Below are 24,570 nucleotides of genomic sequence, written 5' to 3' on the forward strand. Positions count from 1 at the left end.
CTTCGAGCCAACCGGCGTGTTCAAATTCACCACGGCCCTTCCCGCGCTCCCCTCCCCGGAAACTTGACCACCTAGCCCAGAAAGCCGCAGCAGCTTCCTCAGGGACGCTGTCTCCCATTTCAAACACCCAACCGAGAAAGCAGCGCCGAAGCGCGCCTTCCGCCACGCCCAAGTCCTCAGGTCTTCGCTCCGGGCGGAAAAGAATCCTCCCCGCGCACTCCCAGCCAGGAGGAACGCCAGAGGCCCCGCCCAATCCCTGTCGCTTCATTGGCTCTGGTGACCGGCCTCCCGAAAGTCGGCTTCCTATTGGTCGTCTTGGCCGCCGCTCTGCGCTTTTACCGGGGCACGCGGCGAGCGTGACCACGCCCCTTACGTCCGGACGCTCGGTCGCCTCCCGGGGCGCCGTAATCGCCGCCCAGAGGAAAGGAGGTCGGCAGTGCGAGGAGCTGCTATGGTGCTGAGTTTCCTGGTAGAGCCGGCCGAGCTGAGGCGGTCGCGGCCATGAAGGTGAGGGGCCGGTGGAGCCGGACAGACCCTCCTCGCCAATCCTATCCAGCCAGGGCACCTGAAGCGCCTCCTTTCTTTCCGCCTTAGCGGTTACCTAGTCGTCATCTCGGAGAGCTGCGCTGAGGGGGGTCGCTTGCCTGGCTTCAGGTGCCCCAACCGAGCCAGGGCAGGCTGCCGGACCCTCTCGAGCTCCTCCAGTGCCACCCCCGTCAGCGACCCGAGCGGTGGGGAGAAGCCGGGCGCCCCTAGCGTTCGCGCCGGGTGGGCCCCTCTCTGCGCCGGGCCCTGTGCGCCTCCTCGGGGGCCTGAGGCAGAGCCGCCAGGGCTCGCCTGAGCCTCGGTCCCTTGGCTCGCGGCGTGCCCTCTCCCGCCCCGAGTCCTTGAACTAATCCAAGTGTTAGGGACATCGTGGGACCGAGGAGAACAGGAGGGGTGCAGGGGGTGGTGAGGCTAGGGCCAGGCTAACGGGTTAAAGAACTCTCAGGGTGGGGATGCCACCCGGAAGGGGTGCTTCGTAGGCTGCACGTCGGGGCCGCGACCTAGAGAAGGCTGGATGTGCCTCCATCGCCACTAGGTAAACGCAGCAAGGAATTTAGCAGCTTGAGTTCTCCAAGGTGGGAGTGAGAGCGTGGGAGCATTACTGATGAGAAGTTGAAGAAAAGGGGGAAGGGGAGCGGGGTTTCCGGCCTACTTCTGAGAGATGATTCTCACTCAACCCGATCACTGAGAGTTCTGAAGAGCTTTGTGAACAGCAGTCAGTTCAGGGTATTGATTCATTAGCCGAACTCAAACCAAGTGGGATGAGTCATAAGGTGATGATAACTTTCAGACCTAGACGATTTCGTTAATCTCAGTGCAGAGGTGTGCTGGGGGTGGGTAACCTAGCAGGTGAGCTGCGAGATTAACGCTGTCTCCATAAAGCGTCAAAGGTTTACTATGGAAGATTGAAAAAGAGTGTCAGCTGGTCACAGAAATTCAGCACGTTTTGTTGAACGTTTTCTGTGCGTTAGCCAAGAGGGAGACATGGTGAAGAGAAGTAATTCAAAATACAGTCTCATCCCTTAGGAAGGCAGTTTACCATTCAAAACAAGAGTTATTTGTAAGTAACCATATTACAAGGCAGAAGGCTATGGGTATCAAAAAAAAAAAAAAGGCAGGGACAAAACACAGGAGCAAGAAAGGATACTTCTGGCTACAGAAAGCAAGGAATATTTTTGGAATAGGTAACTTTGGAACTGTGCCTTGAAGTATGAGGATATTGTAAAAGCTTATTTTTAACTTTCCAGTTTGGTTATAAAATATTATTACAGCTTGAAATATCTATTAAAGTATCTAGAAGTAGCTTTATTTCCTGAAAACCACCCTCTGCTGTGTTAAGATCCAAAAACAAAGCAGGGATCTTTATATATAATGCCTCGAAGAATCAGTATCTTTATTAATATTAAATTTGTGGCCCATTAAGGAACTAGCTATCGAAGGAAAGAATTAGAGACAGGTCCAGTGTTGAAATTTTTAAACAAGTTCTTTGAAAACAGACGTGTGTTTTGAATTGAAGTGGAAGGTACTACTTTCCAAGATGAAATTTTAGAAACAAAGTTTGGTGGCAATTGAAATTATAGAAAAGATACGTATTTTCAGAAGCAAAATATGGACCTGAATAGACATCAGCCTGTGCAAGATGACAGTTATAAATGATGCTTTTGTTTTTGTGAAACTGGATTTACACCATTTAGGATTTGGGCTGTTAAATGTTTATTATTTAACTTAATGTTGATTTATATTGAAATTGTTTAATTGTGGGTATGCTCATCTGTAGATTTCTGGGCAGAGACTGATTCCTGATGTCATGGAATGCTAACATGTGAAAGTTCATGTAAGGAAATACTTCTTTCTGTGGAATTAAAATTACATTAAAAGCTAAGCAAGTATACCTGGCCGGGTGCAGTGGCTCACGCCTATAATCCCAGCACTTTGGGAGGCCAAGGCAGATGGATCACTTGAGGTCAGGGGTTCGAGAACAGCTTGGCCAACATAGCAAAACCCTGTCTCGATTAAAAATTATTTTAAAAAGAAAAAAAGGAAAAAAAAAAGTTAAGCAGTTAAAAATAAGAAAAGCTAAGCAATTATATGGATAAGTACATGTTCACTCAAACCTGGAGCAGCTGGTTTTAGTATATGTACGGAATGGGTATTTACTTTCTCCCTTTGGTGGTTTAGTTTGGTTTGGTTTGGTTTAGAAACTTCTAAACCTCTCAGACTCAAGTAACTTTTTAACCTTGCAGTAACATCCAATCAACTTCCTATAAGGGATTAAAAAAAAAAATCCAAATTGGTGCCCTGTGTTAATTTGATTTAATCCTCTTTCCCATTTTTCCTTATTTATATTGATCTCACCATTAATTGTGCTAATCTGGGTTCTTCCAAGCTCAAAATGAGATATCAAGGAGAAAGTAATCTACTGAATGTAATTCCTTTTCCTTTTTTTTTCTCTGAAAGGTGGGGGAGTGGTGCTAAGGATCAAGTATACTGTTAAAAGAAAACAAAAACCCAAGCATGAGGAAGGTAACATTTATATCTATAGCACACGTTATTGTAATAATCTATCAGTTTGGCCAATGTCTTGTCTAAAAGTATTACATTTTAGAGTTCATCATCTGTTTTTGCAACCTGCTTAATGTCCAAATGGTATGAGAGAAATAATTTAGGATGTAGAATTCCTTCCTTTGTGGTATGTGGTCGGATATTTGGTCACTAAGAAAGAGTTAGGTCCCTGCATATTGTATTTCAGTTGAAGCAGCAGTTTTGATAAGAAATCCTTTCACATTCTAAGGAGCATATGTTTCTCAAATGGCTCTAAATAGGATAAAGAGGCTGGGCGCGGTGGCTCACACCTGTAGTGCCAGCACTTTGGGAGGCCGAGGCGGGCAGATCACAAGGTCAGGAGGTTGAGACCATCCTGGCTAACACAGTGAAACCCTGTCTCTACTAAAAATACAAAAAATTAGCTGGATGTGGTGGTGGGCGCCTGTAGTCCCAGCTACTCTGGAGGCTGAGGCAGGAGAATGGCGTGAACCCGGGAGGCAGAGTTTGCAGTGAGCCGAGATTGCACCACTGCACTCCAGCCTGGGTGACAGAGCAAGACTCTGTCTCCAAAAAAAAAAACCAAAACAAAAAATAAAAGGATAAAGATTTTGCTTTTTTATCAACTGTTTTTTCTGCTTTGCTTTTAGTTATGTAGGAAAGTTTAACCTAACCAAGATTAAACTGTAAAACTGATTATTTTATATCACCGTTGCTAAGATTTAATACATCTTTTTCCTGTCGTTTAACACAGGACATTGAGTTTTAGCAAATTGAAGGTTGTCCAGAGTTTGAAACAAACCCTGGACATATAGTGGGTGAGTTCTCTGAGGAAGCTTTCATTGATAGAAGAATAGTATCGCTCCTTGGTCCTTGTAGATTCATGTAGCATCCGAGACAATTATTTTTGAATTTAAAACTTCTAGGTTCATCCTTAAAATAGCTGTGTAAATAATATATTTAACTTAGAGTTATGGCAAGCAAGGTAGACGCTTATGAGAAGAGTCTATGGCTTTATTATTACATTGCTATTTACCTAGTTTAATAAAAAGTGAATGACTGTGTAGTAACATATTAGAGTTTTGGCAAGCAAGATAGACTCTTACGAGAAGAGTCTATGGCATTATTATTACCTTGCTATTTACCTAGTTTAATAAAAAGTGAATGACTTAGATCATTTAGTTTTCTGTTTCTTTTTTTTTTTTTTTGAGATGGAATCTCACTCTGTCGCCAGGCTGGAGTGCAGTGGCACGATCTCAGCTCACTGCAACCTCTGCCTCTCGGGTTCAAACAGTTCTCCTGCCTCAGCTTCCCAAGTAGCTGCCATGCCCGGCTAATTTTTTTTTTTTTTTTTCTTTCTTCGTATTTGGTAGAGACGGAGTTTCACAATGTTGCCCAGGCTGGTCCGAAACTCCTGAGCTCAGGCAGTCCACCTGCCTCGGCCTCCCAAACTGCTAGGATTACAGGCTTGAGCCATGGCACCTGGCCTAGTTGTCTGTTTTCATATTCATAAACTTTCTTTTCCCACTCTCCCCCTATACTTCTCTTGTGTCTGGCTGTCATTTAATCTTTTTTTTTTTTTGAGATGGAGTCTCTCTTTGTTGCCCAGGCTGGAGTGCGGTGGCACCATCTCAGCTTACTACAGTCTCGGCCTCAAGTGATTCTCCTGCCTCAACCTCCTGTGTAGCTGGGACTACAGGTGTGCACCACCACGCCCAGCTAATTTTTTTTGGTATTTTTAGTAGAGACCGGGTTTCACCGTCTTGGCTAGGCTGGTCTTGAACTCCTGACCTCAAGTGATTCTGGCCTCCTAAAGTGCTGGAATTAGAGGTGTGAGCTACTGCGCCCAGCCTGTCATTTAATCTTCATGGAAACTACCATAGCTTTTCTGATTCTTCATTCTAGTCTGGCTGGTTGATAATATATTTAATGGAATGATTAAAAGTTTAGGGTTGAAAATTTGTGGTAAATTTGTGAATTCTTTAAATTGAGCATTTTGAAGTATTTTCTCCCCACAGGGATTCTGAAAGCATATTAGATTATACACACACAGAAGCAAAGACAGCTGAACCTTGAGGCCATTTGAAAATCCTGGCACTGTGCCAGAAAGAGAGCTGGGCTGCTGCTCTTGCAAAGAAACAGAACACCTTTCCTCTTGCTTTTGTTGACTGTAATGATGTTTCATGGGCTTATATTGTTTGACTCTGACTGAGGAACCTGAGAGAGTCCTTATAACCTTATTGGCTGGAAACTGTCATTCCTACTCTTACGCAGATTATTTAGGTTTGTATTCTTTCCCCTCCCATTTGCTTCCTCTCCTTTGCTCCTACAGAGGGGAGGGGGCTTCTAATTCATTTTTGGGGAGGGAACAGTATGGGAGAAACACTGTCAGTCTCTGCTATGGGAGGAAAAAGAGGGACTTGAATATTGAGGAGTTTCAGTGAAGGAACTGACATGCTTGGCTCAGTACTTTCTGGGACCTTCTTACATTTGTCTTCCTGTAGTGAAGATGGAGTTCTGGTCTCCAGTCAACTAGCTGGTAAGCTGCTCTTGGTCAGCTGTATATTATCCAGACTTGTTGGCTACAGAGCTAAGGTCCTGTTCTCCAGTTGATGCTATCAGTAAAAACAAACATTTTAATTTCCATTTGTCTTCTTGCTTTTTTTTTCTTTTTGAGACAGGGTCTTGCTCTGTCACCTAGGCTGGAGTGCAGTGGTGCAATCTCTGCTTACCGCAACCTCCGTCTCCCAGGTTCAAGCAGTTCTCCTGCCTCACCCTTCTGAGTAGCTAGGATTACAGGCATCCACCACCATGCCTGGCTAATTTTTGTATTTTTAGTAGAGACGGTGTTTCACCATGTTGACCAGGCTGGTCTGGAACTCCTGACCTCAGATGATCCTCCTGCCTCGGCCTCCCAAAGTGCTGGGATCACAGGCGTGAGCCACTGTGTCCGGCCTCGGTCTTATTTCTTTTTTTTTTTTTTCTTGAGACAGAGTCTTGCTCTGTTGCCCAGGCTGGAGTGCAGTGGCACAATCTCGGCTCACTGCAAGCTCCGCCTCCCAGGTTCACCCCATTCTCCTGCCTCAGCCTCCTGAGTAGCTGGGACTACAAGTGCCTGCTACCACGCCCAGCTAATTTTTTGTATTTTTAGTAGAGACGGGGTTTCACCATGTTAGCCAGGATGGTCTCGATCTCCTGACCTTGTGATCTGCCCGCCTCGGCCTCCCAAAGTGCTGGGATTACATGAGCCACCACGCCCGGCCTGTCTTATTTCTTAATTAGCTCCAAATTGGATGTGGAAAAAAGGTACTGTTACTGGCTCCCTAAAATCTTGGTGCACTGTCTTTGAAGAAAAGAGAGAACTGGCATTGGGTACCAGAATGACATGAGGATATCTAGGTGTCTGAGGCAGTCCAGGCAGGTTTTAGAATTTGATTTCTTATTATGGAATGTGTAAGTTGTTGTTGTTGTTGTTGTTGTTTGAGACAGACTCTTGTTGTGTTGCCCAGGCTGGAGTGCAGTGGCGTGATCTCAGCTCACTGCAGCCTCTGCCTCCCAGTTCAAGTGATTCTTGTGCCTCAACCTCCCGAGTGGCTGGGACTACAGGCACTTGCCACCACGCCCGACTAATTTTTTGTATTTCAGTAGAGATGGGGTTTCACCACGTTGCCCACGCTGGTCTCGAACTCCTGAGCTCAAGCAGTCCGCCCACTTCAGCCTCCCAAAGTGCTAGGATTACAGGCGTGAGCCACCGCGCCGGGCTAGGTGTTAAGTTTTTAAATACGATACCTGGTTTTTAACTGATACAAGCCAGGCAGACCATGGTCCTATGGTGGCTCTACTGAGAGCAGGTTTGGCTTAAGAGAGTGGGTAGGAAAGGGATTAGACTATCAAGAACAAGTCATTTATTTTTAGTAATCACTGATGGCTAGAAAATAAACTCCAAACACAGGTGAATTCTCTGAGCTTGGAGTTTTGTGCTAGGCATAGGCAGACAGTTGCCTCATTCTCTTATTCTCTATGTTGTTTTAAACTACATTCATGGTCAAGAGAGGAAATTTAGCTATCTTCACGATTATCGTTCTTTTTTAAAAATATAATTTCAACTTTTAGATTTGGGGGTACATGTACAGACTTGTTACATGGGTATATTGAGTGACGCTAAAGTTTGGGGTACAGTTGGTCCCGCCAGCAGGTAGTGAACACAGTACCCAACAGTTAGTTTTTCACCCCTTATTCCTTTCCTCCCTCCTTCCCCCTCCCCCCAGATTATTGTTCTTTCTAAACTGTTAGAAAAAGGGTTATACTTCTTACATGCCACTTGGATTCATGTGGTATAACCCATGGAGTTTTGCTGCCAACTAAGGTCCCCAAGTAGGTCATGAAAGCCCAGATCATGGCTTGCATTTTCAAAGTTCCAGACTTTTCAGAGATCTGGCTTTGGGCTTTATTCACGGAGGAGTAACTGTAGGGTTTTTTTCCCCCAGTGGACAAATAATGGATGGTGACCCTTCCATAAAGAAGGCACCACTTTGGAATTGAGGCCAGTGAATTGACTGCAAATTCAGAAGCCAAAAGGGTATGCCTAGTATACTGTCAGAAGCCAAAGGTGGGGGTATGCCTAGTATACAACAACTCAATGAATTGACTGCAAATGCAGAAGCCAAAGGCGTATGCCTAGTATACAACAACTCGGTGAACTGACTGCAAATTCAGAAGCCCAAGGGCTACGCCTAGTATGCTGTCTTTCCAGGAATTGAGTTTTCTCAAAATCTAGGAGGAAATGGAGTGGTTTGTAGAAGATGCTTCAGTCTTACTATCAGTATGGAAGCAATGAATGAATAAAAGAAAAATAAAGGAATACAGGCTAATTTAACTGGAGGAAGATCTTAAAGTATAGGGAAGACAGAAATGGAACAGGAAAGAACATGAACTTAGGTCTCTAAAGCTTTTAAAAGGAGGGTGCAGAAGAGGGATCCTTGTTGGTTATGACCCTACCGGATATGGTAACTGGGTTCCAAGGAAATATAACAGAGGCAGAGTGTGAAGAGCTCAGAAAATAGATTGGCATATGTTCCCCCCATCCCTTGTCCCCCTCTCCACTGTAAGAGCTCAGATTCAATAAACCCTTGGGGAAATTGTCTTTTAAATAGTTCTCCAATTGCTTTTATAGGTTCTGTCAAGTCATACCAGAAAATGTGGGCCAAGCGTGGTAGCTCATGCCTGTAATCCCAGTGATTTGGGAGGCTGAAGCAGAAGGATCCCTTGAGCCCTGGAGTTTGAGATCAGCCTGGGCAGCATATCGAGACCCCATCTCTAAAAAAATAAAAATAAATGGCCAGGTGTGGTGGCTCACGCCTGTAATCCCAACACTTTGGGAGGCCGAGGCAGGCAGATCACCTGAGGTCAGGAGTTGGAGACCAGCCTGGTCAACATGATGAAACCCCATCTCTACTAAAAATACAAAAAATTACCAGGGTGTGGTGGCAGGCACTTGTAATCCCAGCTACTTGGGAGGCTGAGGCACAAGAATCACTTGAACTCAAGAGGCAGAGGTTGCAGTGAGCCAAGATCGTACCACCGCACTCCAGCCTGGGTAACAAGAGTGAAACTCTGTCTAAAAAATAAAAATAAAAATAAATAAAAACTAGAAAATGTGTACAGATTTAAGAGGGGAAAGATCAGTATAGGACACTTCAAGCACTGTTAGGTGAGTGTCAAGGTGACAGTTGTAGGTAGAGATGCCTTTGCCCTGAGGAGGCATGCAGAATAAATTTCTGAAATTTATGAGAAAGTACAGGAAGATGAAACATACTAAAGGAGAGCCAGGTAGATGGAGTCCAAGCTTGGAAGGATTTATCTTCTGGATGGATTCTTCAGCCTGGAGGTGAAGAAGGACAAAAATACTTTGAACAGTGGCTGCTTTTGATAGACCCAGAAATCACTGACTTTCTCCTCATATTGGGAGATTTCACACAAGAAAACGTGCAGAGGAGTTAAGGTGGGAAATAAAAGTTGGGGCCCAAAAGCAAAGAGCAAATAAAATCAAGGAGAGCACCAAAGTCCAGCAAAAGTTACAGGCCAATCTGTGGTAAAAAGGAAAGGGATTCATTGAAGAATCAGATTGTTAAAAACTCAGGTGACCCTTTCTTTTTTTTTTTTCTGAGATGGAGTCTTGCTCGGTCACCCAGGCTGGAGTGCAGTGGTACAGTGGTGTGATATCTGCTCACTGCAACCTCCACCTCCCAGGTTCAAACGATTCTCCTGCCTCAGCCTCTCGAGTAGCTTGGACCACAGGCGTGCACCACCACGCCGGCTAATTTTTGTATTTTTAGTAGAGACGGGGTTTTACCATGTTGGCCAGGCTGGTCTCAAACTCCTGTCCTCAGGTGACCTGCTGGCCTCGGCCTCCCAAACTGCTGGGATTATAGGCATGAACCACAACACCTGGCCAAAACTTAGCTGACCCTTTCTTAAAGGATTGGGTAAAACCAAAGTGGGATGCGAAATACTACATATCCCACAACAGAAAAACACATAGACAGGTCTTGGGGAGTATGTTGCCGAGGCATTAGTTCCAGAACTCTAGGGCCACAGGCTTCCAAAGTAACCACAGCCCTTTCCACTCAGGAATTTGTGGAGGGTGATGTTCCAGCTGAAACAGTGTAGGCAGGAAGAAGACATCTTCCCTTTGACTGAGCAGGTCTTAAGCTTTTAACCTGGCCTGTATATCAGAATTACCCAGGGAGTTTTCAAAAAAATTCTGGTGCCCAGGCTGCACCACAGACCAGTGAAATCAGAATCTCTGGGGCTGGGACCCCAGGAATCAGTATTTTTAAAGACTTGCCTGGTGAGTCCAACATGCAGCCAAGGCTGAAAACCATTCTCTTAAGGGCAGTTTCACAACCCTAGGCAATTCCTTAGCAAGAGGTACTGACAGCAGCTACGAAGGTACAGGACTAAAACACCTGTTCCAATGAAGGGCAGCGGGGGTTGGTGTTACCTGGCACTTCAGTGCTAAAATGAATGTAAAGAAATTATGTTCATGGCCAGGCGTGGTGGCTCATACCTGTAATCCCAGCACTTTGGGAAGCCGAGGCGGGTGGATCACCTGAGGTCAGGAGTTCGAGACCAGCCTGACCAACATGGAGAAACCCTGCCTCTACTAAAAATACAAAATTAGCCGGGCATGGTGGCACATGCCTGTAATCCCAGCTACTAGGAGGCTGAGGCAGCAGAATCGGTTGAACCTGGGAGGTAGAGGTTGCGGTGAGCCAAGATCGTGCCATCGCACTCCAACTTGGGCAACAAGAGCAAAACTCCGTCTCAAAAAAAAAGAAAAGGAATTATGTTCATTTCAGCACTGGGATGCCAGGAAATATGGGGCTTAAAGGGGAGATGGAAATTAAAATTTTCAAATATGCTGGATGGGGCTGGCATGGTGGCTCATGCCTGTAATCCCAGCTCTTTGGGAGGCTGAGGCAGGCGGATTACGAGGTCAGGAGTTCGAGACCAGCCTGGACAACATGGTGAAACCCCATCTCTACTAAAAATACAAAAATTAGCTGGGTGTGGTGGTGGGTGCCTGTAATCCCAGCTACTCGGGAGGCTGAAGCAGGAGAATTGCTTGAACCCAGGAGGCAGAGGTTGCAGTGAGCCAAGATTGTGCCACTGCATTCCAGCCTGGGCAACAGAGCAAGATTCTGTCTCAAAACCACCAAAAAAAAAAAAAAAAAAAAATTGCTGGATGGGAAAAAAAAAATACTTCAAATATACTAGTGACAGGGGCTTCCCCTGCTTCAAATTTCTGAACTTTCCAGAAGGCTGGAGTGTTGCAAATGCTCCTCTCAGAGATGATAACTATAAGTGGATTTGCCCTTCAATATGATGCTAAGGTTATTCTCTCACTGGGAGATCATATTCTTATTGGAAGATTTTGCCCAAATTTAAGTTCAGAGATTCTAATGAGGCTGCAACCTGAATTTTTCAGGATTGCTTCTTTACCTTCTATTCCTGTAGTATTTGGCTGACAGTAGTTAATATGTGTCTGAGTTGTACTGAATATTGGGTTATAGCAACATTTTTGCCTGGGACACTTTGGAGGTTGGCTTGGGCTTTTTTGTTGTTTGTTTTTGAGACAGGGTCTCACTCCGTCACCCAGGCGGGAGTGCGGTGGCGTAAGCATAGCTCACCATAGTCTCAACCTCCCAGGCTCAAGAGATCCTTTTGCCTCAGCCTCCGAGTAGCTGGGAGCACAGGCACATGCCACCACACCTGGCTAATTTTATTTTTTGTAGAGATAGAGTCTCCCTATGTTGCCCAGGCTGGTCTTGACCTGGCCTCAAACAATCCTCCCACCTTGGCCACCTAAAGTGCTGGGATTACAGGTGTGAGCCACCATTCCTGGCCTGTTTTTAATTTTTTATTTTATAATGAGGGCTAAATTAAGTGTTTTTCTTCATTTTCTTTCTGGGAAACAAAGAGGAAATTCCCTTCCTTGTATAGAAACGTGAGGAATGGGACAAAATTGTCCCCCTCCAAAATTGGTATCTACACAGAGAATCCATCTGTTTTCCCAAAATAAGTCCTTCTATTCCCTTTACCAGAGCTGTGTAGTTGAAAAAAAAATTTTCAGCCTAGAATTTTAAGGCTCATACTCATTAACATGGTTTGAAAAATTGTATCCTTCCCTAATTCATTGTAAAACTATCCCTGATACAAAGGTCATAATCTCTGACAGTGCTGCTTTTAAAAGGGGGTGTCATTTGAGATTTTTGGTTTTCTTTACCAAGAAAACATATTTTGAACTTTCCAAATAGCATGTAAAATTTTATAATGTTACACTGTCTGTGAAGAGATAATAGGAATTTTTTACACAGTTACTTGTCAGTCATACCATGGTGGAAAGAGGAGCAGGAGAAAAAGTTTTTGTCCGTGAGGAACTTTCACTGTAGTCCAGGAGGCAACATCAGATATGAATTAGAAGGGGGATAAAAGCTAAGAGAGCTGTTGGTTTAGTAGCTACATTAGTAGGAAGCTAAACTTGTAAAACTGCACTTCTGTTAACCCTGGAATGAAGAGAAGTTTATCATGGGAGTACTTTCTGCAGTTGAGGTATTTTTTTCCCCAAAAAATGTAACGTGCAAACTAAATTTTTTAGAACAAAGTTTTTTCCGGTTTTAAGAGTGCATACTCTAAAGAACTGTGGATTGAATCCTTTACTTAAAAGAACATTAACTTTATTATTATTAATTTTTTTTGAGATGGAGTCTCGCTGTGTCACCCAGGCTGGAGTGCAGTGGCGCAATCTTGGCTCACTGCAAACTCCGCCTCCTGGGTTCAAGCGATTCTCCTGCCTCAGCCTCCCGACTAGCTGGGACTACAGGCACGTGCCACCATGCCCAACTAATCTTTTTTTTTTTTTTTTTTTGAGATGGAGTCCTGCTCTGTTGCCCAGGCTGGAGTACGGTGGCGCAATCTCGGCTCACTGCAAGCTCTGCCTCCCAGGTTCACGCCATTCTCCCACCTTAGCCTCCCGAGTAGCTGGGACTACAGGTGTCCGCCACCATGCCAGGCTAATTTTGTTTTTGTTTTTTTTAGTAGAGATGGGGTTTCACCTTGTCAGCCAGGATGGTCTTGATCTCCTGACCTCATGATCTGCCTGCCTTGGCCTCCCAAACTGCTAGGATTACAGGCGTGAGCCACCACGCCTGGCCTAATTTTTGTGTTTTTAGTAGAGATGGGGTTTTGCCATGTTGGTCAGTCCAGTCTCGAACTCCTGACTTCATGTGATCCACCCGCCTTGGCCTCCCAAAGTGCTGAGATTACAGATGTGAGCCATTGTGCCTGGCTGAACACTAACTTTAAATTAACTCTTAGTGAATCTAGATTTTCATGCTTTTTTTTTTTTTTTGAGATGGAGTCTCGCTGTGTCACCCAGGCTGGAGTGCAGTGGCGTGATCTCGGCTCACTGCAACCTCTGCCTCCTGGCTTCAAGTAATTCTCCTGCCTTAGCCTCCCGAGTAGCTGGGATTACAGGTGCCTGGGCACCGCGCCAGCTATTTTTGTATTTTTAGTAGAGACGGGGTTTCACCATGTTGGCCAGGCTGGTCTCGAACTCTTGACCTCATGATCTGCTCCCCCACCTCTGCCTCCCAAAGTGCTGGGATTACAGGCATGAGCCATTGTGCCCAGGCTATTTTTTTTTTCCTTCCTCTTTTCGAGGCAGAGTCTCACTCTGTCACCCAAGCTGGAGTGCAATGGTGCGATCTAGGCTCACTGCAACCTCTGCCTCCCGGATTCAAGTGATTCTCCTGCCTTGGCCTTCCAAGTAGCTGGGATTACAGGCATCTGCCAATACGCCCAGCTAATTTTTTGTATTTTTAGTAGAGACGGTGTTTCACCATGTTGTCCAGGCTGTTCTTGAACTCCTGACCTCAGGAGATCCACCTTCCTTGGCCTCCCAAAGTGCTGGGATTACAGGCATAAGCCACTGAGCCTGGCCAGATTTTCATGCTTTTAAGCACACCATGGCTGTAGAGTTTGAGGTATATAATCATTTAAAGGTATGGACTGTTATAATTTTACCTGTCCTTTTTTTTTTTTTGAGACGGAGTTTTGCTCTTTTGCCCAAGCTGGAGTGCGGTGGCGCGATCTTGGTTCACTGCACCCTCCGCCTCCTGGGTTCAAGCGATTCTCCTGCCTCAGCCTCCCTAGTAGCTGGGATTACAGAAGCCTGCCACCATGCCCAGCTTTTTTTATTTTTTTTGAGATGGAGTCTCGCTTTGTTGCCCAGGCTGGAGTGCAGTGGTGCCATCTGGGCTCACTGCAAGCTCCGCCTCCCGGGTTCACGCCATTCTCCTGCCTCAGCCTCCCGAGTAGCTGGGACTACAGGCCCCACCAGCACGCCCAGCTAATTTTTTGTATTTTTAGTAGAGACAGGTTTCACCGTGTTGGCCAGGCTAGTCTTGAACTCCTGATCTCGTGATCCACCCGCCTCAGCCTCCCAAAGTGCTGGGATTACAGGTGTGAGCCACCGCGCCCGGCTTCACCTGACTTTTAAAGGCATCACTGTTTCTTGAGAATTATAGGGTGTGAAGACTTATAATATTGAAATCCTTGGCTTTGATACTTCAGACTGTTTGAACCTTGTGCTGTGGTTTCTTCTTTACCTTCTCCTTTCTTTATAATACAACATTACTTCTGGGTAATAGCAGAAACAGCCATTATCCTTCTGTTGCATTCCAAATTGCCTTTTGCATTTTAAGGTTGAGGGCTTTTTATTTGCTTTTTGTTTTAAGAGCTTGCTGGACAAACAGTCCAGCGTTTTACATGCTATTATAAAATGTTTGACAGAATCAGATAATAAAATAAATGGAACTGTATTATTATGTGCTGCCATTTTAACTAATACCTCAGCTATCTCGACTTCCATTACCTATCACATTATCTAGATTCTAGAATATGCTTAAGAATTAGGACAAAGGCAAAAGCCTATTCGTTCTAAGCACTATAGCTTTTATTTTAAGCATGGGAAAATGCCTTTGGCCCTCGCTGAAAATTTATTCTTTTATGTATACTTGGGACAAGCATGGTTATCAGGTTTCTGAGACTGCAGTAAAAAGGAGACAGGTTACTCTGGGCAGGTATAGTGATAGCCCTGGTGGCTCAAAGAGAGGGAAGAGACAAGGAAAAAACCATAGAAAGCAATACATTAGTTCTGGGCCATTTAGTGGAGTAGGAAATAGCCCTTACGCCTTGGAAGGTCATGATGGTTATCAACTCATTAAAAATTATGTTTACTATCTTCAGTTTGAAAAGGTAAAATAAAAAAATACTTTCCTGTTGTTGTTGTTGTTTTTTTTTTGAGACGGACTCTCGCTCTGTCGCCCAGCCTGGAGTGCAGTGGCTTCATCTCGGATCACAACAATCTCCGCCTCCCGAATTCAAGCAATTCTCGTGCCTTTGGCCCTCGCTGAAAGCTAGGAGGCTGGGCACGGTGGCTCATGCCTGTAATCCCAGCACTTTGGGAGGCCGAGGTGGGTGGATCACCTGAGGTCAGGAGTTCGAGACCAGCCATGGTCAACATGGTGAAACCCTGTGTCTACCAAAACTACAAAAAATTAGCTGGACATGGTGGCGGATGCCTGTAATCCCAGCTGCTGGGGAGGCTGAGGCAGGAGAATCGCTTGAGCCCGGGAGGCGGACGTTGCAGTGAGCCGAGATCACACCATTACACTCCAGCCTGGGCAACAAGAGTGAAGTTCCATCTCAAGAAAGAGAAGAATTTGGAAAGTAGAGAAAATTTCAGAGAAAATAAATTACACATAATACATTAAAATCTATTCTGGTTTGTCTACAACTTCAGCTACAAAAAAATCTAGAGAGAGTTTCAGTTGGTGTTTTGATGTTTTCCAAGTCATTTAAAAAAATTATTTACATATGCTATAGTATATTATACCCAATTACAAATGTGAAAACAGAGGTTTAAGGAAATGAAGTAATTTAAATTTATGGGCCTGGCATAGTGGCTCACACCTGTAATCTGAGCACTTCGGGAGGCCAAGGTAGGCAGATCACTTGAGGCCACGCATCTGAGACCAGCCTGGACAACATGGTGAAACCCAATCTCTACTAAAAATAAATTAGCCAAGTGTGTGGCGTGTGCCTGTAATCCTAGTTACTCGGGAGGCTGAGGCAGGAGAATCGCTTGAACCCAGGAGGTGGAGGTTGCAGTGAGCCAAGATCGCGCCACTGTATTCCAGCCTGGGTGACAGTGAGACCCTGTTTTTAAATAAATAAATTTATTTTAAATAGATAAATTGATGTTATTTCTGTTAAATAATAGCTGAGAAAATCTGCCTTAGACTGTAGAACTGTGGTGCAATGGCCACCAGCCTAATGTTGCCAGGTAAAATACAGGGTGCCTGAAAATTTGAATTTCAGATGAAAAACAAAGAATTTTTAGTATATGCATATCCCAAATATAGCACAGGACAGACTTTTGTCCAGTCTTTTTTTTTTTTTTACATGCCTGTGTACATGTATCTGTTTTGGGTGGGTAGGGAGGTTTTTTGTTCTGTAAAATTTGGATCATGTTCTCTTTTTGTTAAACAAGAGATCATGGGTATTGGCAATGCCAGATATTCTTTGGAAATAGCAGAAAATTCTTTCCAAATGGCTTGAAATTTCAGTGCCCAGAGGAATATAGTAATCTCAAAGTTATTGAGGGCAAACTTACCTCTCCAGAATAGCATTCCCCGAGGATCCCAGAGAGCCCAGATTCCACTTAGCTTTAAACTGTGGGATTTGTGTTCCTTTTTAGGCGGGCGCCACGTCTATGTGGGCTTCGTGCTGTGGGCTGCTGAATGAAGTCATGGGAACTGGAGCTGTCAGGGGCCAGCAGTCAGCATTTGCAGGAGCCACCGGTCCATTCAGATTTACACCAAACCCTGAGTTTTCCACCTACCCACCAGCAGCTACGGAAGGGCCCAACATAGTTTGTAAAGCCTGTGGGCTTTCATTTTCAGTCTTTAGAAAGAAGGTGAGTTGGATGAAATGTTACATAACAAGACACATGGGTCAGAATTCTTGATTGTAGGTTATTTTGAATAGCTATTGAATTTTCATTTCTGTTTATAAAAATATCAAAAGCTTAGTTCCATTAGCCATTTTCCATCTAGAAAAATACTTAATTGGAGGGATTATATTACTGCTCAAGTTTTATAGACATTGTTTCTCATGTTCAGGCATCCTTTCTCCTGAACTTTGACCTGTTTGTATCATTTTATTTTCTATTATGTTTATTTCCAAAAGCAAGAAATTTATTAGTCTGTAGTTTTGTTCACAAATGATTTACCGTAACTATGATTCAGATTCAAGTTTCAAAAAAGTATCCCGTACCTTAACTTTCAAATGAATAAATGAATGCAATAAATTAACTACTCTTTAGAGATTCAACATAAAATACTTAGCTAACAGTTATTTTCACTAAGATGGAAAGTCATTCAGAGACCCATCATATTGGTAGGCCTCCTTGCTCTCTTTGATCTTTAGTTTAGTCTTTTGAAATACTTAAGGAAAAAAAATGTTAGCTTGCGGGAACAATGCAGCGAGCAGAAACGACCACATCTTAGTGCCCTCTTTAAGCTTCTCTAGTGGCAAGGCTTTGATTGTGATTAGGCTGTGTAGTTTACAGATTACTGTATTAGTGGGTCCTGTATTTTCTTGGATTCACCTTGAGAGATCAGTTGCCTTTCTCTTTCCCTGTCAGTCTGTTATGCTTTTTGTCTCCTGCTCTTTAAATGGAGGAAATTGTTCATGTAGGAAAAGACCAGGAAGTGTGATTCTGCTTTCTGCTCTGTGTGGTTCAAGCTCTGTTTTGTTAATTACATGTTTATACCAAGGGGTGGAAAGGTCTTAATTCATTAACACAAGAGTGTGTTTTTCTTAAAGCCCTATATTAGAACTTCTGTGAATCCAGACTGCCTTGGCAATGAATATTTTGATTTTCATGGCTTTTGAAACATGAAAATACCTCTGGAAATAGTCTGGTGCCACTGGGGACTTCACTAAGAACTAAAATTAAATTTTAATAGAAGGCAGAAAGAAAACTCATGTTTTCATATGGTTTATATCTTGCTGTCATCAAATGCTTTTCTTTCTTCAGCATGTTTGCTGTGACTGCAAGAAGGATTTTTGCTCCGTTTGTTCAGTCTTACAAGAAAATCTCCGTAGATGTTCTACTTGTCACTTATTACAAGAGACAGCATTTCAGCGCCCTCAGTTAATGCGACTGAAGGTGAAGGACCTGCGGCAGTATCTCATTCTGAGAAATATACCCATAGATACTTGTCGTGAGAAAGAAGACTTGGTGGATCTAGTACTGTGCCATCATGGACTAGGCTCTGAGGACGACATGGACACAAGCAGTCTGAATTCTTCAAGGTCCCAGACTTCTAGCTTTTTTACACGTTCGTTTTTTTCAAACTATACAGCCCCCTCTGCTACTATGTCTTCGTTTCAGGGAGAGCTTATGGATGGAGAGCAAACATCCAGATCTGGAGTGCCGGCACAGGTACGAGGGGGTAACTAATTACACCCAGGGCCCGACATGCTTATTTTTGGCCGTATATGGTGGGGCCTTTAGTGCTTGATGACTTCTGATAAACTTCAAGTCATGTGCTGGAGTGAAGCTTCCACACCCAGCTGAACTCTGCACTTAAAGGCTGTCCTGATGTATAGTGTCTGCTGAGGTGCTAGGTGGCTCCAAAGTCTGCTGTCTGAAGGGTCCCAAAATAGCTCATCAGTCTCTTGGCCTTAGTTAATTTCTCTATCTTACACAGTTAGACACTAACTGTTGAAGAAAGGGCTGTGAAAAAGTAGCACATACACATTTGTAGTGTTATGTGTTAGTGCACGTGTTTCAGTGACCACAGAAAACAATCAGTAGTGTAAGTTAGCCTAATGCCCATTTGTCTTGCTACAGTGAAATTGTTCTAATTTAGTTAATGAAAGAGCCATCTGAATTAGTGAAAAAATGTAGTTATTTACTAATTGTAATTAATAATATTGTCCCAATGAGGTCCTTGGACATCCTGATTGAATAACATGTAAAGGCTTGTAATTAATATTTACTTGTACGTGAGTGATTCTAAACTGCTGAAAGAAATGTTTTGAACAAATTTTTTCACGCTTAATTTTCTTCTCTGAAGAAGGGGGTTATTAAAAGTAGAGGAAAGCTGGATGCGGTGGTGTGAGCCTGCAGTCTGATACTTGGCAGGCTGAGGCAGGAGGATTGCTTTAGTTCAGGAGTACGAGGCTGCAGGTGTACCATGATTGCAACTGTGAATAGCCACTGTACCCCCAGCCTGGGCAACATAGCAAGACTTTTTTTTTTTTTGGAGGCAGAGTCTCACTCTGTTGCCCAGGCTGGAGTGAAGTGGCGAGATCTTAGTTCACTGCAACCTCTGCCCTGCTGGGTTCAAGCAATTCTCCTGCCTCAGCCTTCCGAGTACCTAGGATTACACCCCAGTTAATTTTTGTATTTTTAGTAGAGATGGGGTTTCACCATGTTGGTCAGGCTGGTCTCGAATACCTGACCTCAGGTTATCTACCTGCCTTGGCCTAAGTGCTAAGATTACAGGCATGAGCCAACCGCGCCTGGCCAAGAGTGTCTTTTAATTAGTAAATGAATAAATGCAGAGGGAAATTTGGTCTAATTGCCTTCTAGATATAGTCCTGTGTCCTCTAATAATGTTTTGATCAGTGATAGACCACATACACGGCAGTGGTTCTGTAAGATTATAATACCATATTTTTAGTGTACCTTTTTTGTGTTTAGATATACAAATACTTATTACTGTGTTATAGCTGCCTACAGTATTCAGTACACTAACGTGATGTACGGCTTCGTAGCCGGCCATGCCCTATAGCCTAGGTGTGTAGCAGGCTGTGCCATCTAGGTTTGTGGAAGTACACTCTGATGTTCGCACAATGACAAAATCGCCTAAGGACACATTACTCAGAACGTCTCCTAGTCGTCAAGCAACACATACTGTAGTCGTAAATTAGATAAGTCCAAGCCAGGAGTTTTATTATTCTCCCAAATGAGAATTGGCATATTTATGCTGCAAACATAAGGCACAGCTGACTTACATACCCCTTTTGGGTATACACCACCATTTGGGTGGTGTGGATTGTTGGATGCTACAGTATGGTGCCTGGCAATCAGTAGGGTGGAATATTTGAAATTGGGAACCGACCTAGCTTATTGGAGAGCTATTGTCAAATATAGTCAAAAGAAAATATGTGAAGGCAGGTACATAACCCAAACTGAAGAGATTTGTGTTTTCTAAAGTGTTCTGATTGAGAAATTTTAAAAACTAGAATTAGCCTCAGCCATCAGTGAAGTCTAGAAAGCCTTCGTTGGAATTAGATTGTCTAAGTATGCTGTGGTAGGACTGAGATCTTTCAAATCAGGTGCCCCTGATGCTTGGGCTGACCCATCAGAGTTTTAGCTTTTTTCTGTCTGCATCTTACAGGCTCCAGTTAAACTAGCCATTTGCAGGTACTTTGATAATGACACAGTGCTGTCCCATATCCTTAATGGCTTTGGCATTCCATTATGGGACCTTCCTGAGAGAGTTAATACTCTGGTTAGATTTTATAACTTTACACACACACAGGAATTTGTGTTTTGAGCTAACTTTATGGAAGGTAGGTTCTTCATGCAATTTTGTAGGGCCCAACTTTTTGGAAGGGTCAGCAGCATTCTGAATCCAAAGATGTGCATTATGCTGGCTTTCTGGTCATCATGGGGAGCATCGATGACAAGGTTTTCTCTAGTGATAAATACGGATTGATTCCTGACCTAATCAGATACGTTGTGTAAGTGTAGGTACAAAGTGAAATCACTTCAGCAAACACAGAAGATGATGATGACGACGATGATGAGGATGATGATGATGAAGAAGAAAACGCGGAGGATCGGGTGAGGCCACCTATAAAATTTGGTTTCCCTGACATGTCAACCTGACAGGAAGGGACAGTGCCCTGCGGACTTTCTCTAGATTAGTACAGGATGTTTATTCTGGTTTGAATGTAGGACAGTATACTGAAACATTTCTAGGACTGCTGAGATGGCTGGGAGAATATTCAGGGCCAGTGATGAGTTTAGAATGGGGAGGGTCTGGACTTATGGGACCAGGGCTAATGGATGCTCTGTGGTTTCAGAACCCCGGGCTCTCCAAGGAGAGAGTGAGAGCTTCGCTGTCTGACTTGTCAAGCCTTGATGATGTGGAAGGAATGAGCGTGCGCCAGCTGAAGGAAATTCTGGCTCGGAATTTTGTCAACTATTCTGGCTGTTGTGAAAAATGGGAACTGGTAGAGAAAGTAAACCGGTTATACAAAGAGAATGAAGAAAACCAAAAGTCCTGTAGGTTTATCTTTTCATTTTTTCCCTATAGTATTTTTCCTTAGGCTTTTAAAAACTGGGTTGTTTCTGTCACAATTAAGTCAAATTTATTTTTGAGAAAGCTGTGTACCATTTTACTGAGTATCAGTTAGTTACATGAGCCTGTTTATAGATCTGGAAAGTAGTAACTTCATTATGTGATGTTCATTATGGCTGCGAGACCACCACTGCCAAGTGAGTTAGAAAATTATTCAATTTGGTTTTTCTTACTATAATTAACTATTTGTTACAACCCTAATTAAATTCCTCGTCTCTGTAAAAATGCTTATTTTCTCACTAATGCCTTTGGCCGGCCAGTACCTTGGTTCTCTCAACTTTTAAATCTAACAGTAGGGGGAAAATTCCCTATAGCCCAGATGTTACATAGTTCTTAGCATCAACTATCTGTAGATTTCTGTGTAAGTCACAAAAAGCTGAGGTTAAGAAATTCTGAACTAGGCTGGGCTTGGTGGCTTACAACTGTAATTCTAGGACTTTGGGAGGCTGAGGCAGGAGGATCACTTGAGCCCAGGAGTTTGAGACCAGCCTGGGCAACATAGAGAGATCCCATCTCTACAAAACAAAAAAAACAGGTGTGGTGGCACCAGCCTGTGGTCCCAGCTACTTGGGAGGCTGAGGGGGGAGGATTGCTTGAGCCTGCAGGGAGCCGTGGTCATGCCACTGCACTCCAGCCTAGGTGACAGAGCAAGACTGTCTCAAAACAAAATAAAACAGAACAAAAACTTCTCAACTATACATTGATGAAATTTGGCACAGAAATTCTTCCTCAGCTGGTAACACGATTAAGCCACGGAACATTTATGGACAAGAAAAAATAATTCAGTTGTATTTATTTTTTTCTTTTTAATTGTAAAAAAATATATATATGTACTTAATATTTTTAAATTGAGACAGGGTCTCACTATGTTGCCCAGACTAGTGCTGAATTAGGCGTGGGCCACCATGCCTGGCCCTCAGTGGTGTTCAGACTAACAAATCTTATGTTCCTATCTAGCTTAAACAGCCCTCCCATCATTAACTTTTATCATCTTGAGTTTTCTCCTTTAAAAGCTGGTTATAATACAGCATTTGTTGATGAACAGGTTTATGCCCAGAATATGCACAAAATATTTTGGCAATCCTACTTCAAAGATGATGTCACAATGGTAGATGCAGGAATCTTCATCCTCAGAGCTTTCAGAGGTCGTAGGCTGCTGGCTGGGAAATGGTTTTCTGGCAGTGAGGGGAGAAGTCAGTTGACTTCATAAATGTAAATAGCAACTATGTATAGTGCACAACGATAATGCCATTCCCACCCTTAAGTACTTTGCGGTGTAGGATATAACATGGTTGTTATTATGACAGCATGGTTTCCAGTGTCTTTCTCCATTAACTCACTGCATAATCTAACCCTAGTTCAATCTCTGGCTTGGGTGGAACACACATTTTGTTTTGAGCACAGCTGGCATCTTTCCTAGCTTGACTGGCTCCAAGTCACTACCAAGATTGTTCCCATATCCCTGACAAGATACTGGCTCCTCTGCTTTCCTAAGTTCTAAAGAGTGGGAAGGAACCCTCCACACAGAAGGGGAGACCAAGGCCCACTCTGATTTCATCTTGAGTTGCCTAGTGCCTTCTCCACTGGCATATCTGCCATCTCATCCCATAGATCCTTTCTCCCCAGGTCCACACCAGTAGTCGTGGGCCATGAACTAAGACCCCAGATCACAAGAATCTCTCCCCATGAATGGCAGTAAAACATTTCTCTTAAATCTAGAGACTACTGACCTTTCAAGCTTGAATTCCTGTTCTGTTCCAACTATTCATGATTCCCTTTGATCTCCTCTGACCTGTAGAAAGGGAAGCACCCAAATCCATAGCCCTATGGCCAAATCTCAGGCTGGGGTTAACTTTTTTTAACTTATTCATCGTCTTTCTTATTCACAGACTGGATTTTCTCAGATGTAAAGGTGGGCCAAGAGCCAGGACGGCCCATCTCTTTCAAGTTAGACTTCAGCAGGGCCAGGAACACAGATGGCTTGAGATGATTTTAAGGCTCGGGAGGGAAGGATGCACAATTATTCCTAACTTTCCTAAGAGGGGAACTAAGGCTCCTTTTCCTACTGAGATGAGGCTCCAGAGACTGTGATGTTCCCAGGGATACAAAGCTGGGGCAACTGAGTTAAATTCCAATAGCATCCTGACTACAAAGCCCATCTGCAGAAGACCACCTGAGGGTTTCTTTTTCTAGTTACAGAAGTAATATATCCTTATCACAGATGTCTTGAATTAGACAAAGACAGAAAATAGAAATACATAGCTAACATTTGTTGGGTTCATCAAGCATTTTATTCTTTACAAAACCCTGAGGTATAGCTTTTATCATTGCTATTTCTAGTGGAGAGAACCAAAGTGCAGAGAAGTTGGGATTATTTCTTGTACAACACTGGGGTGGCATTGGGCCTGCAGTGGTCATTCAGCAGGTGGCTGCTCAGCTTCGGACTGGGAGGGTGGCTGGCTGGCCATGCCTGAAGCCGAGGCCTTAGCTCTCTGTTGCCTTTCAGATGGCGAGCGGCTGCAGCTGCAGGATGAGGAAGACGACAGCCTGTGTCGCATCTGCATGGATGCCGTCATCGACTGTGTCCTACTGGAGTGTGGGCACATGGTTACCTGCACCAAGTGCGGCAAGCGCATGAGTGAGTGTCCCATCTGCCGGCAGTATGTGGTGCGAGCCGTGCACGTGTTCAAGTCCTGAAACAGGCTCCCCTCACCAGGACAGTCACCCCCAAACTTGACCCCAAACATTTCAATGCACAGAAGGGACTGGAAAGTTACTGTTCAAAGGCTGAAGCTATTTTAAAACATTATTTTGACTACTAAGTGGGGACAGAAAGATCCATCCTGAGTTGTGGAAACATTGGTCCATGCCGTGAACCTGTCTGCCTGTGGACACGTGAGCTTCCCGGGCTCAGCTGGGCTTTATCACACATCCCGTGAACACTCATTGAAGTCAGCCTGTTTGCACCATGTGGGCATCAGCCACTGCTGTCTTGGGAGGACACTTATCCTGTTCTCTTATTTCCCCTTCATCCTATTTTTAACTTAAACTGCTCAGATATTTGAAACTTCTGTCCTCTTTGGATGAGATCAGTGTCCACAAGTGGCCAACATGGAACATGCTGAGCAGTGGCTCCTCTGAATGTTCACTTTATTAGTCATGTATATTTTAAATGCTAACATTTGATGAATGTAAGTTTCCACATTGTTGCTGTTTCTGCATTTAAACATAATTGGGAACAACTGACATTCTCTAGTCGACTGCCAGGGCCTTAGACTCACATGTCCATTTTTGTTCAGGTATAGCTTTTTATAGCAAGGGCTGCATCTAGCTTCTTTTATTAGAAGTGTGTGTGCTAAATTCCTTATTAATGTGTAATCAGTTTACACTGTTTTGTATAGTGAAGGTGTATTTTCAGTGCTACCCGCTAGCTGATTTTAACTTTAGGAATAAAATTAGTTTTAAAAGCTTT

The 24,570-nt window shown here is 43.8% G+C and overlaps 1 protein-coding gene across 5 annotated transcripts; it reads left to right on the forward strand.

The window, feature by feature from the left end:
• The first annotated feature begins 341 nt into the window (after positions 1–341).
• Positions 342–24,570, forward strand: RNF34 (ring finger protein 34). 5 transcript variants are annotated; one of them, XM_063694429.1, is made up of 8 exons: positions 385–507; positions 3,004–3,069; positions 5,106–5,370; positions 16,412–16,630; positions 17,756–18,163; positions 20,486–20,578; positions 20,821–21,022; positions 23,605–24,570. In XM_063694429.1, exons 4-8 carry the CDS (start codon positions 16,427–16,429, stop codon positions 23,793–23,795), a joined length of 1,098 nt encoding a protein of 365 aa, XP_063550499.1. In that variant the 5' UTR covers positions 385–507; positions 3,004–3,069; positions 5,106–5,370; positions 16,412–16,426; the 3' UTR covers positions 23,796–24,570. The 5 variants fall into 5 exon arrangements, with proteins under 5 accessions (XP_030856752.1, XP_063550499.1, XP_030856751.1 ...); XM_055358228.2 differs by lacking the exon at positions 5,106–5,370 and adding an exon at positions 2,324–2,380 and having other exon boundaries at positions 405–507; XM_031000891.3 differs by lacking the exon at positions 5,106–5,370.

Source organism: Gorilla gorilla, chromosome 10 (genome assembly GCF_029281585.2).
Source record: "Gorilla gorilla gorilla isolate KB3781 chromosome 10, NHGRI_mGorGor1-v2.1_pri, whole genome shotgun sequence".
NCBI lineage: Eukaryota > Metazoa > Chordata > Mammalia > Primates > Hominidae > Gorilla > Gorilla gorilla.

What these genes read in the sequence shown, in the direction of transcription:
- RNF34 (XM_031000891.3), top strand. An exon ending in GATCTGGAGTGCCGGCACAG is followed by an intron (nt 18,164 to 20,485) that starts GTACGAGGGGGT and finishes GTGTAAGTGTAG; the next exon opens with GTACAAAGTGAAATCACTTC. An exon ending in AAGAAAACGCGGAGGATCGG is followed by an intron (nt 20,579 to 20,820) that starts GTGAGGCCACCT and finishes CTGTGGTTTCAG; the next exon opens with AACCCCGGGCTCTCCAAGGA.